Below are 12554 nucleotides of genomic sequence, written 5' to 3' on the forward strand. Positions count from 1 at the left end.
GTGGAAAAGTTGAGGTCCTTCAGGCAGATTTTAAGGAATGAGGAAAGAGATTAAAATGTAGGACTTCAAAAGTCATACCATATTACTAATGAGTACAGAAATTGGAGGATTAATAGGGGCGGCACGGTGGCTCGGTCGTTTGCACTGCTGCCTCACAGCACCAGGCTTCCAGGTTTGATTCCAGCCTCGGGCGACTGTCTGTGTGGAGTTTGCACATTCTCCCTGTGTCTGCGTGGGTTTCTTCCGGTTTCCTCCCACAGTCCAAAGATGTGCAGATCAAGTGAATTGGCCATGCTAAATTGCCCATATTAGACGCATTAGTCAGAGGGAAAGGGGTCTGGGTGGGTTACTCTGGGTCAGTGTGGACTGGTTGGGCCAAAGGGCCTGTTTCCACACTTAGGGAGTCTAATCATTTGAGAAAAGGTGAACATGTGGCTAGAGAGATGGTGCCAGCAGATGAACTTTAGATTTTTAGGGCAATAGGATTAAATCTGGGAAACATGGTATCTATACAGACCAATGCTTTGCACTACAACAAAGCTACATCTAATGTCAGGAGAGATTTAAAGAACAACACTTTGGCTAATAAGTCTTAGTCCTTGAAGGTAAAATGTATAAAGTTTGATGTAATGTAACAACTAGGAGCAGGAATAGGCATTTCAGCTCCTTGATCCTGCTCTGCCATTTGATATGAACATGGCTGATCTTATCTTAGCCTCAAGTCCACTTTCCTGCCTGCCTCCATAACTCTTCAATCCACTGCTGATTAAAAATGTCTATCTCCTCCTTAAATTGACTTTGTCCCAGCATCCACACTGGGATAGTGAATGTCAAATTCACAGCTCTTTGAGGAATAATTTCTCTTCTGTTTTAAATCTGCTACCCATTATCCTAACATTATGACTCCTCAGTCTAGATTGCCCCACATGAAGAAACATCCTCTCTATGTTTACTTTGTCTCCTTTAACACGTTGTACCTCAAGATCTCCTCTCATTCGTCTATACTCCAAACAGCATAATCCCTCTTCAGAAGACAAGCCCCCATCTCTGGAATCAATCTAGTGAATGTCCCAATGTGACTATATTCTTCAAGTAAAGGGATCAAAATTATATGCAATGTGGTGTCACTAATGTCTTGTACAATTGCAACAATACTTCCCTACTTTATATTGATTTAGAAATTGTAAAAGAATTATGAGTGCACAATCTTACCAAGTCATTGGAAAGTTACCTCCAGGCAGTGGTGGTGGTCCCATGCATCTGCTGCCCTTGCTGTAGGTGGTTGAAGTTGCAGGTTAGAAAGTGCTCTTGGAAAAAAAATCATGGCGTTTCTGCAGTGCATCTTGTAGATTGTACATGCTGTTGCTGTGTATCAATCCTGGATCAATTGCACACATCCAAGCAAGTAGACAGAATTACATCACACTCTGGCATATGCCTTGGAGATGGGAGATGAGCACTGGGGAGACTAGAAGTAAAATGCTTTCCTCAGATTTCTCTACTTCTGTCCTGCTCTTGTAGTCACTTTTTTTTTTATGTGGTTAGTCCAGTTCACTTAATGGTGATGTTGACAGTGGGGTTACAGTGAGAGTAATTGAATATTAATGAACAATTATTAACAATGGGAGCTTAACTTCAGTTGTTGGCAAACGATTGGAATCAATTCTGGGAGACACTATAACCCTGCTTTTAAAAGCAATTAGTCAGGAAACTGAGTTTACAGGAAAGTCATGAACTTGACTTGGAAATTTTTGAGGAAGTACTAAAGTGGGTTGATGAGGGCAGTTGCAGTGGATAGATAGATTTTAGGAAGGTTTTTGACAAGGTCTGACATGCCAGGCTGTAAGCAATCTGGCAGATTCGAGCCAAAATTAGAACCAAAAACAAATTGCAGGAAAATTGCTCAGCAGGTCTTGCAACATCTGTGAAGAGAAATCCAAGTTAACGGTTTGGATCAAGTGACCCTCAGACTGGGATCCAAAATGAGTTCAGTACCAGGAGACAGGATTGTGGTTTGTGTGTTTTTGTGATTGAGAGGCTGTTACCAGTGAGGTTCCACAGGGCTCAGTACTGATCCCTTGCTCTTTGTGGTTTACACTAATAATCTAGACTCAAATAGTGGGAATGTTCAAGAATGTTTGCAGATAATACAGAAGTTGGCTGTACTGTTGATACTGACCAAGAAAGCTATAGACTGCATGAAGGTTTGGATTGTCTGGGCAGTTGACAGAAGGTGGAAAATGGAATTCATTTTGGAGAAGTGTGAAGTAATGCATATTGACGAGTTGGGGGGAGAAAATCATAAATGTGAGGTTCCTAAATAGTGTGGATAAATTAAGGAACTTTCGAGTACATGGCCACAGAATCTTAAAGGTAGCAGACAGGCTAATGAAGGTGGTTAAGGCAGCACTGGCCACGTTTTCTTTTATTAGCTGAGGCACTGCATATCAGGGCAGGAAGATTATCCTAGAACAACTATTTAGATCACATATTGAGAACTTTGAGTGCTGATTTAATTGAGCTTTATAAAACAGAGGTCTGTGTGTGTAAATTGGGGTGACCTATTTAAATCTAGGTAAAATAATGAAAAATTAGAGGGGGAAATTAAACATTTTTTCAGTGATTGAGCGGTAGGGTCTGAATCTCATTGCCTGAAAGGGTGGTTCAGGCAAAAATTCTTATCACGTTTTTGAGGGGAGACAGGGATCGATTATTTCATTGCTTGGAAAGCCAAGATTGCAAAGGTAGGACCTGCTGTGGGAAGCTGGTGGTCTCTGGAGGGCTGAGAGCTACCCTGTAGTATAAGTTTTCTGTGACTGCCATAATAATCCAGTTACAGACAGCATCACACTACAGCACACAAAGGAAACCAACTCCTGCCTTTATATGACATTCCTTTTATTGTTTTACTTATTTCCCCAAAAGTACAGGCTCTCCTGGGTGTCTGCTAATGCAACTCTATACCAATAGAAGAGCTACAGGAGAATTGTCTAAATTACAACACAAACAATTCACCTAGATGGGTGCTGGTGGTATTTTGCCTCCATAAGAATTGAATACCTTGTCCATCAGCTATTGTTATTGTTTTTCCTGTCTCTCTGAGGAAGTACTTGGCTTTTTAAAACACAAATTATACGACTTATTTTGTTTTGGGAGATGTGTAGTTTTATCCTGTCATAAAATGTAGAATTGTTGGAGCATTGCTTCATTTTCCTTTTAAACCAGCATCCACATCCTCTTAATTAAGGGAAGTAAAGAGATAATTAGCTACCTTTCCATCTGTTCCCTATCGAGGATGAATCAAAACTCGGTCTGGGATTAAGTGGGAGGCATAGTTTGGAAGCTGTGAAAAGGCTGCCTTGGGAGGTGGAAAGGAGCATGGTTATCTCCGTGATGAAATTTAGATCACAGATAACCATGCTGAGATAGTAGATGAAAGGACATGGACCTAGTCCAGCAGACTCTTGATCACCAGTGAGAATAATTGGTAGGAAGCGGAATTGGTTCAGAGTAATGCAGATTATGAGTGTGTGGTTACAAGAGAATCTGATCAAAGAAAAAATAATGATGAAAAACAATCCATGGCTAGATAATTTTATTTATATAGATAGAATGGTATTTGCTTTTCAGAGTGAAACATTTTGTAAAACATGTAAGGTCAGTTGTGTTAAGTGAACAGGTGTGAGACAGACTCTGGAACAACTGATGGGAACAATAATTATCCACATGTAGGTTGCTGCATTCTGTGCACTTGCCAGCTGATCTTCTATTTCTGCAAAAATAAAGATTCTAAACTTTTGAGCAATATTAACATATTTTTGATCAAAATTTATGATATGCAATTCAAAAAATACACTATAGACAACATAAGGAGTGGACATTATTTTACATAGTGAATATTCTAGTAACATGTGTATAGTGTTACTTTCCAAGAGAATTTTTGAAAAAAAATCACAATTACAGCAATAAGAACAATGTTTAAGAGCATAACTATAGTTAACCTTTCTGTATTCTGTAGCAAGGGACTAATTTAGAGAGCTATCATAAACTATGACTTGCATGAGAGTTCATGTGACCCATCAATCTAGCCAATTATAAAATGAATACATTTTCCAGTTAAAAGCGGAATCTAAACACAATGTGTACAAAAAGAAACACAATCCATAACAAAAATAAGTTGTACACTGGAATAATTTTTTCTCATAAGCAAGTAACTTTCTGAAGTAACATTCAGAAACATTTACAAGGCAAAAAAGGTGCCAGCTTCTGCTACTAAACAGGTAGGTTAATGAGCTTGGCTGTGAAGGGATTTTGCTTGATCAAAGCTCTTGCAATATTTTAGTACATAGAAGGTACTATAGAAATAGAGTGCAGAGAGAATAAGTCAGTCGTAAAAGTTACTTCTGTCAATAGAGTCTCATAGTTCAAGGAGAACAAAAAGGAAAGGACGAGTAGATTGGAAGTATTTTCTTCCCTCTCACAATAATACGTTGTTACCTCAACCTGGTTGTGCACAAAGATAAAAACTTGAGACTTTCTTTTAAACTTGCATTTGACAGTTTCAGATTCTGATTTAGTTTGTGAAAAGTAGTCTTTTTTTTAAACTTCACTACTTAGTTCACACAGCAAAACAAATTTTTAAAAAGAAACAAAAACCTGAAGGTTGGAGTGTTAAAATAAACTTTTAAAAACCTTGAATGGATAGTTATTCATTTTTTTAATCCCAGCAAAAAGATTATATGGATATTTTAAACTAATAAATTGCTGTGTTCATAACTTAGTAATTAGTAGCCTAGATAAATTGAACAAACATTCGCCAGAGAAGAAACTTACTTATTAATGAGTTGGAACTGCAAGTGATGCATTTGTAAGAGATTAAAGGGTAATCTGTTGTACATGTAAAGGGGCAGGACAAATACTTAATCTTTAGCATGTAAAACTAAAGCTCATTAGATTGGGTAATATACTGACGGATAGAGAACTGATTAGAAGACAGAAAACCAAAGGAAATAATTCCTTTTCCAAGTGACAGCCAGCGATTATTATGGAATCGGTACTGCTTGGACTTCAGCTATTCACAAAATATATTGAGTTAGATGAGAGAATTCAATGTAATATCTCCAAATTTGCAGATGAGACAAAGCTGGAGGAGTGAACTGTGAGCAGGATGTGGAGGTGCTGCGATGTGATTTGGACACATTGCGTGGACAAATGTATGGCAGATGAAATTTATTGATAAATGAGGTTATCCACTTTGATAGCCAGAACAGGAAGGCCAATTATTATATGAATGGCAATAGTTTGGGAAAGGGGGATGTTAGCGAGTTTTGAGAAGATTTGTAACTCAGGTTGAGGTTCTAGATGTAGGTTTGCTCGCTGAGCTAGAAAGTTTGTTTTCAGAGGTTTTATCACCATACTCTGTAACATCATCAGTGAGCCTCCAGATAAGCCTCCGCTTTCTATTTGTGTGTTTAGGTTTCCTTGGATTGGTGGTGTCATTTCCTGTTCTTTTTCTCGGGGTGGTAAATGGGATCTAAGTCAATGTGTTTGTTGATAGAGTTCCAGTTGGAATGCTATGCTTCTAGGAATTCTTGTGTCTCTCTCTGTTTGGCTTGTCCTAGGATGGATGTGTTGTCCCAGTCGAAGTGGTGTCCTTCCTCATTGGTATGTAAGGATACTAGTGAGAGTGGGTCATGTCTTTTCGTGGCTAGTTGATGCTCGTGTATCCTGGTGGCTAGTTTTCTGCCTGTTTGTCCAATGTAGTGTTCGTTACAGTTTTTGCAAGGTATTTTGTAAATGACATTAGTTTTGCTTGTTGTCTGTGTAGGGTCTTTCAAGTTCATGAGCTGCTGCTTTAGAGCATTTGATGGGTTTGTAGGCTACCAGGCTCTGGCTCAGGAGTTCTACTCCACTATCATCTTGGAGTTAGTTCGAATGAAGTAATGGATTGTTGATAGTTGTGACCCTGTCACTAACATCCAGCACACAAAAACTAAGAGCAAGAATAAGCCCTTCAAATCTGCTCTGAAATTCAGTGTGATCATGGCTGATCCTGTACCTTATTGCTATGTTCAAGCTTTCACCCCATATCCATTGCCGCCTTTGAAATCACAAAGAAAGTCTGTCTTCATTGAATATATTCAGGTGACTTGGCCTCCACAATCTTCTGTGGTAGATATTTTCACATGTTCACTACTGGTTTTGAGTGAAGAAATTTTTGCTCGTCTCACAGTCCTACATTACGTAAGTACAGTGAAAAGATTACAAGTCATCACTTATGGTATCACCTTAGGTACAAAGATACTTAAGTACAGGTTCTTTGGTATAAAATTTAAAAAAAATAAGTTTAAAAAAAGTTCAGACAAATAAAATAGAAAAATAAAGAAAAAGTACACAATTTACAGCCCTTTCACGTCAGTCAATGCAGGACCTCACCTCCAGCCAAAGCACTGGGGCCTTGTCTTCAGTCCACACATTGGGCCCTATCCACACAGAGTGGCAGAGCCCCACTCTGGACTCAGCCGATATGCCACCGACTGCCAGAGTTGTGCCCAGGCACACCAGCCACCTCATGGACAACTAACAATGTCTCCGCTCCTGGTCCCCAGCTGCTGCCATTGCCACCACTGCATCGATGACTGAGCTCCCTCCAGAAGGGAGCAGAGGGGAAAAAAGGCTAAAAAAAAACTTTAAAAAAGGGAAGAAAAAAGCGAGAAAGGAATAAAAAAAAATAAAGAAAGAAAACAGTGCACATGCACTCCTGCTCAGGAACCCTACTCCACTGCCATCATACATTACAGTTTCCTGTCTGATTATAGTCTACTTTACCTAAGCAGGGAAAGCATTAGTTTGTCCAGTCTACGTGCTTTGTCAGATTGTCAATACTGATCAATGACAGAATGACAACATTCTAGACCAACATGCATTACCTTGATGCTGATGATCAAACCAAAATCCTTACAGATGTGGCTGCTGAACGTGTAAAAGGAAATTCCTTAGTTTCTTCAGTTATTGGATAATAGAATAGGGAATTACTCATTTTTTGTGTGCTTTCTCTAAGCTTAACAGATTTATTTTTACTATTATTTAGTAGTGCTAAAAAGAGTCATTGGTTACCTAGTTTTCAGTTAGAATATGTAAACTATTGGATTTAAGGACAGGAAAAATTTGAAGGGCTGTCGGGGGAGCGGAAGTAAAAAGTAGGGGTGTTCCAAAGAGTTGGATAATTCTTACAATCAATGGTCTTAACAGACTGAATAGCCTCTTCTTAAAAGAAGGTATACTTTACTTTCTAGCTTATTAACATGTCGATTACCAGCAGGAATGTCCTTTGCTCAAGTACATTATGTCCTTCAAACATGTCAAATGCAAAACTTTACATTAAATGTACAAAAGAGACATGGATGTAACTTGTGAAATAATACATTAAACTGATCAAAGCAAAGTTCAGATAGTTCATCAATGCTATGTCAGTAATTTTAAGAGCTGTGTGTGCTTGGATTCTGAAATGATATGTTTCCAAGCTATAGTGTATATTGGTAATTGGCTCACATTATGCTTGCTAACATATCTACATCAAAACACAGGCTGGAGTAATTGTAATTGCAAACCTAATGTAGAAAGAGTGAATAATTTATTGTTGTCTTTCTTTTAACTGAAGGCTAGAACTATTAGTACTGTTTACAGTTTGAATTTCTTACTCAAATGTTAAGATTATTTTGCTTGTCTCAGTAAGGATCGTCATCTTGTTCTCCATCCTCTTCACCTTTGTCCTTATTTGGAATAATGTTTTCCTCATCTACTCCCACTGGTTTGATACTTTCTGAAGGCTCACTTGTCTCATCACTCTCCTGGTTTTCTCTGCTATGGAACAAAATGCAGATTGCCTTTAGTTCTTAATTAGAGCCAAGTAGCATAAGTGGGATCCTCAAAAGGAACAGATGCACATCAAATCAATCGATAAGTCATGTGAATTTGCTATATTTATTATTGCAATTCCAGTGATTCTTTTGCAAATCTAGCTCTGAATCATCTCACATTTTGTGGTTTTGAAAGTTCAGAACTAGATTTCATAAAATAAATCTTAAATCTCAAACATGTCAAATGCCATTCTTGCCAAGTGCCAACCTGAGCAAGTTATTTAGTTCCCATTCATGAATTAAAACTTCTGTAGACCAATGATTTAGCGCCTGGGTATTCAGCTTACCACAAGATATTTTATAAAAATGCGAACATGATAGGGATAAGCACATTGAAGCATTTAAATTAATAAAGGGATTCAATAGCGTAGGTACAAGTAACTTGCCTCTGGCATGGGAAATCAAGAAGGGACATAATCTTGAAATTAGAGCATGGTATGTTAATAGAAATCTGTAATTCTTTCCCTCAAAACGTGATGAATACTCAATAATGGAACTTCCAAGTTGTTGGGTGAAGTGATGGATGGTATCATCAACAATGGCCATAAAGCAGAATTTGCTTAGCATTTGCTTAGTCCAAAAACATGCAGGTTAGGTGAATTGGCTATGCTAAATTGCCCGTAGTATTAGGTGAAGGGGTAAATGTAGGGGACTGGGTCTGGGTGGGTTGCTCTTCGGAGGGTCAGTGAAGCATCAAGGAGCCCAAGCAAAACTGGAGTCATTAGGAATGGAGAAATATTCTCCACAGGTTGGAATCATGCCTTGCATAAAAGGATAATAGCTGTGATTATTGGAGGTCAGTCATCCCACCTCCAAGACATCTTTGCAGGAGTTCCTCAGCTTTGGCATTTTCTAGCCAACCTGCTCAGAGATGTTTTTACACACTTCTGGAGCAGGTGGGTCTTGAATCCGGATTTTCTGGCTTGGAGCTAGGGTTGCCACCACTGCACCACAAGAGCCCCAAGTTAGTCAGTTGGGCTGAGGACACTATCTTCAGCTGCTTCATAAATAACCTTCCTTTGTAGTGGGATTATTTGCTAATGATTGTACAATGTTCGGCACTATTTGTGATTCCTCACACACCGAAGCTTATCGTGTCCAAGTACAGCAAGACAATATCCAGGTTTGGATTGACAAGGGGCAAGTAACATACACACAACATATGTGCTGGGCAATGAAATCACAGAGTGAAATTAACCATCATTCCTTGACATTCAATAGCATTACCATTACAGAATTCCCTACTGGCACTGTCCAGGACTTTACTATTAACCAGAAATTGAACTAGCCTAGCTATACAAATATTGTGGATACAGTGTGGTGAGAAACTGATCGCTTAGCTCCCCAAAGTACATCAGAGTGGTGGTGGAAAAGCACAGCAGGTCAGGTAGCATCCGAGGAGCAGGAAAATCAGGCAAAAGCCATTCATCAGGAATTGAGGCAGGGAGCCTCCAGGGTGGAGAGATAAATTGGGGGGGTTAAGAGAAGGGGAGAAGTAATAGGTCAGAGGGGAGGGTGGGGGAAAGTAACAAAGAGTACAATAGATGTATGGGGGTAGGGACGGAGGTGATAGGTCAGAGGGGAGGATGGAGTGGATAGGTAGGAATGGGGATTGACAGGAACAGGTCATGAGGACAGTGTTGAGCTGGAAGGTTGGAACTGGTGTAAGGTGGGGGGGGAGGGGAAATGAGGAAACTGGTGAAGTCCACATTGATGCCCTGGGTTTGAAGTGTTCTGAAGCGGAAGATGAGGCGTTCTTCCTCCAGGCGTTAGGAGGTGATGGAGTGGCGGTGAAGGAGGCCCAGGACCTGCATATCCTCAGCAGAGTGGGAAGGCGAGTTGAAATATTGGACCATGGGGTGGTGGGGTTAATTGGTGCAGGTGTCCCAGAGATGTTCCTTGAAGCGCTCTGCAAGGAGGCGTCCAGTCTCCCCAATGTAGAGGAGAAATGTAGCGCCCCAAAGCCTGTCCACCATCTACAAGGCACAAGTCAGGATTGTAACATAATATTCCCCACTTCCGTGGAAGAGTGCTGCTCCAACAACATTCAAGAAGCTTGACACCATCTAGGACAAAATAATTCACTTGAATGCCATCATATTCTCAAACACTCATTCCCTCCACCATTGATGCTCAGTAACAGTGTGTACCATTGTCCTTGGTCAGTTGGCACTATTTGAAAATAGGTGGAGGATTGCCTCACACACCATTATTTGCTGGTTCCTATACTGCAGACTCCTACTATTTCTAACACACAAACAAGGAACAAGATATAGATTAGAGTGGTGCTGGAAAAGCACAGCAGGTCAGGCAACATCTGAGGAGCAGGAAAATCGACGTTTCGGGCAAAAGCCCTTCATCAGGAATAGAGGCAGGGTGCCTGCAGAACGGAGAGATAAATGAGAGGGGGTTGGGGGTGGGAAGAAAGTAGCATAGAGTACAATAAGTGAATCAGAGGAGATGACCTGGGGGTTGCAGTGAGAGAGAGAGAACTCATTGAGATTCTTGTAGAGAGAAGAAAACTTCTTCAAGGAACAAAATTATGAGGGGCATGGATGGGATAAATAGACAAAGTCTTTTCCCTGGGGTCAGGAAGTCCAGAACTAGAGGGCATAGGTTTAGGGTGAGAGGGGAAAGATATAAAAGGGACCTAAGGGGCAACTTTTTCACGCAGAGGGTGGTTTGTGTATGGAATGAGCTGCCAGAGGAAGTGGTGGAGGCTGGTACAATTGCAACATTTAAATAGCATTGGATGGGTATATAAATAGGGAGGAAGTTTCTGAAGAAGGGCTCATGCCCGAAACGGCGATTCTCCTGCTCCTTGGATGCTGCCTGACCTGCTGTGCTTTTCCAGCAACACATTTTCAGCTGGGTATATGAATAGGAAGGGTTTGGAGGGATATGGGCCGGGTGCTGGCAGGTGGGACTAGATTGGGTTGGGATATCTGGTCGGCGTGGACAGGTTAGACCGAAGGGTCTGTTTCCATGCTGTACATCCCTATGACTCTAACAGAACCAAGGTTGATGCTTTGAGTGGAACCTACACAAAAGGTTTCTCAATGAAAATGTATAGGCACGAAAAGAATTAAAGCTGCAATTTCATTTGCATCAAACTCTTTTGGGTTCCTTGTTCTCATGCGACATACCGTAAGATTGGTCTCTTGGGGGTTACTGGCCCATTATTTCCACATACTTCCCAAAGACCAGCATATGATCAGGAACTTATATTGTGCTGCAAAAAGAACCAGTGTCAGACTCTGCAGACTAAATACAAATGTGAAGGATATGCTGTTGTGGAAAGTTTGAGGTACAGTTATAGAGATATACAGCACAGAAACTGGCCCTTCAGTCCAACTTGTCTATGCCAACCAGATATCCTGAATTAATCTAGTCCAATTTGCCAGCATTTGGCCCATATCCCTCTCAACCCTTCCTATTCATATACTCATGCAGATGCCTTTTAAATGTAATTGTACAAACCTCCAACACTTCCACTGGCAGCTCATTACAATCATGCACCACCCTCTACGTGAAAAAATTGCCCTTCGGTCTCTTATTTCTTTCCTCTCACACCTATGTCCTCTAGTTCTGGACATCCCCATGCCAGGGAAAAGACTTTACATTGAAAACATTGGCTTGACCTTCAGTTCATCTCTTCTGACCTTTTGCTGAAAAATCACAAGAAATGGCGTTTAACTGTTACATTATTTCACAATTCCTACTGATTTCACACTACACAACTCTTTCCCATCCCGTATATTTCTTTTGATGATTTCAAAGATAAAGTGTGCTATCTAATAGAATACAATGTTAACTGTATTTTGTTTCTCTCAGCAGCCAACCATTTGTTTTCTTACACCAAGGGGTATCTGACCTCAGTCAGATGGGTGCATGGAGGCATGATATGGGACTACCCTGAATGGCAAAAGCAATGTTGAAAATTTGGGAAAAAGTACAAACCACTTCTTATCATTTGTTTCAAGTGTTCATGTAAAGCCTACTCACCGCCAACCCCAAATATCATCCTCCCAACAAAATATTTATTTAGAGTCAGAGAGTCATCGAGATGTACAGTATTCCAACAGTAGCCTAACCAATGTCCTGTACAGCCGCTACATGACCTCCCAACTCCGGTACTCAATACTCTGACCAATAAAGGAAAACATACCAAACGCTGCCTTCACTATCCTATCTACCTGTGACTCCACTTTCAAGGAGCTATGAACCTGCACTCCAAGGTCTCTTTGTTCAGCAACACTCCCTAAGACCTTACCATTAAGTGTATAAGTCCTGCTAAGATTTCCTTTCCCAAAATGCAGCACCTCGCATTTATCTGAATTAAACTCCATTTGACACTTCTCAGCCCATTGGCCCATCTGGTCCAGATCCTATTGTAATCAGATTTAACCCTCCTTGTTGTCCACTTCATCTCCAATTTTGGTGTCATCTGCAAACTTACTAACTGTACCTCTTATGCTCGCATCCAAATCATTTATGTAAATGACAAAAAGTAGAGGACCCAGCACCGATCCTTGTGGCACTCCACTGGTCACAGGCCTCCAGTCTGAAAAACAACCCTCCACCACCACCCTCTGCCTTCTACCTTTGAGCCAGTTCTGTATCCAAATGGCTAGT

At 40.5% G+C, this 12554-nt stretch overlaps 1 protein-coding gene across 5 annotated transcripts in view; it reads right to left on the bottom strand.

The window, feature by feature from the left end:
* Positions 1–3580: 3580 nt before the first annotated feature.
* Positions 3581–12554, bottom strand: part of fam161b (FAM161 centrosomal protein B) — a 41025-nt gene continuing 32051 nt past the window's right edge. For 3 of the 5 annotated variants that reach the window (XM_072568189.1, XM_072568187.1, XM_072568190.1), the window contains exon 10: positions 3581–7863. In XM_072568189.1, the coding sequence (XP_072424290.1) occupies positions 7728–7863 (136 nt within the window). In that variant the 3' untranslated portion in view covers positions 3581–7727. The remainder of the gene's footprint in view (positions 7864–12554) is intronic. The other 2 variants (XM_072568188.1, XM_072568191.1) reach the window with 2 other exon arrangements.

This window comes from Chiloscyllium punctatum, chromosome 4 (genome assembly GCF_047496795.1).
Source record: "Chiloscyllium punctatum isolate Juve2018m chromosome 4, sChiPun1.3, whole genome shotgun sequence".
In the NCBI taxonomy this organism is placed as follows: domain Eukaryota; kingdom Metazoa; phylum Chordata; class Chondrichthyes; order Orectolobiformes; family Hemiscylliidae; genus Chiloscyllium; species Chiloscyllium punctatum.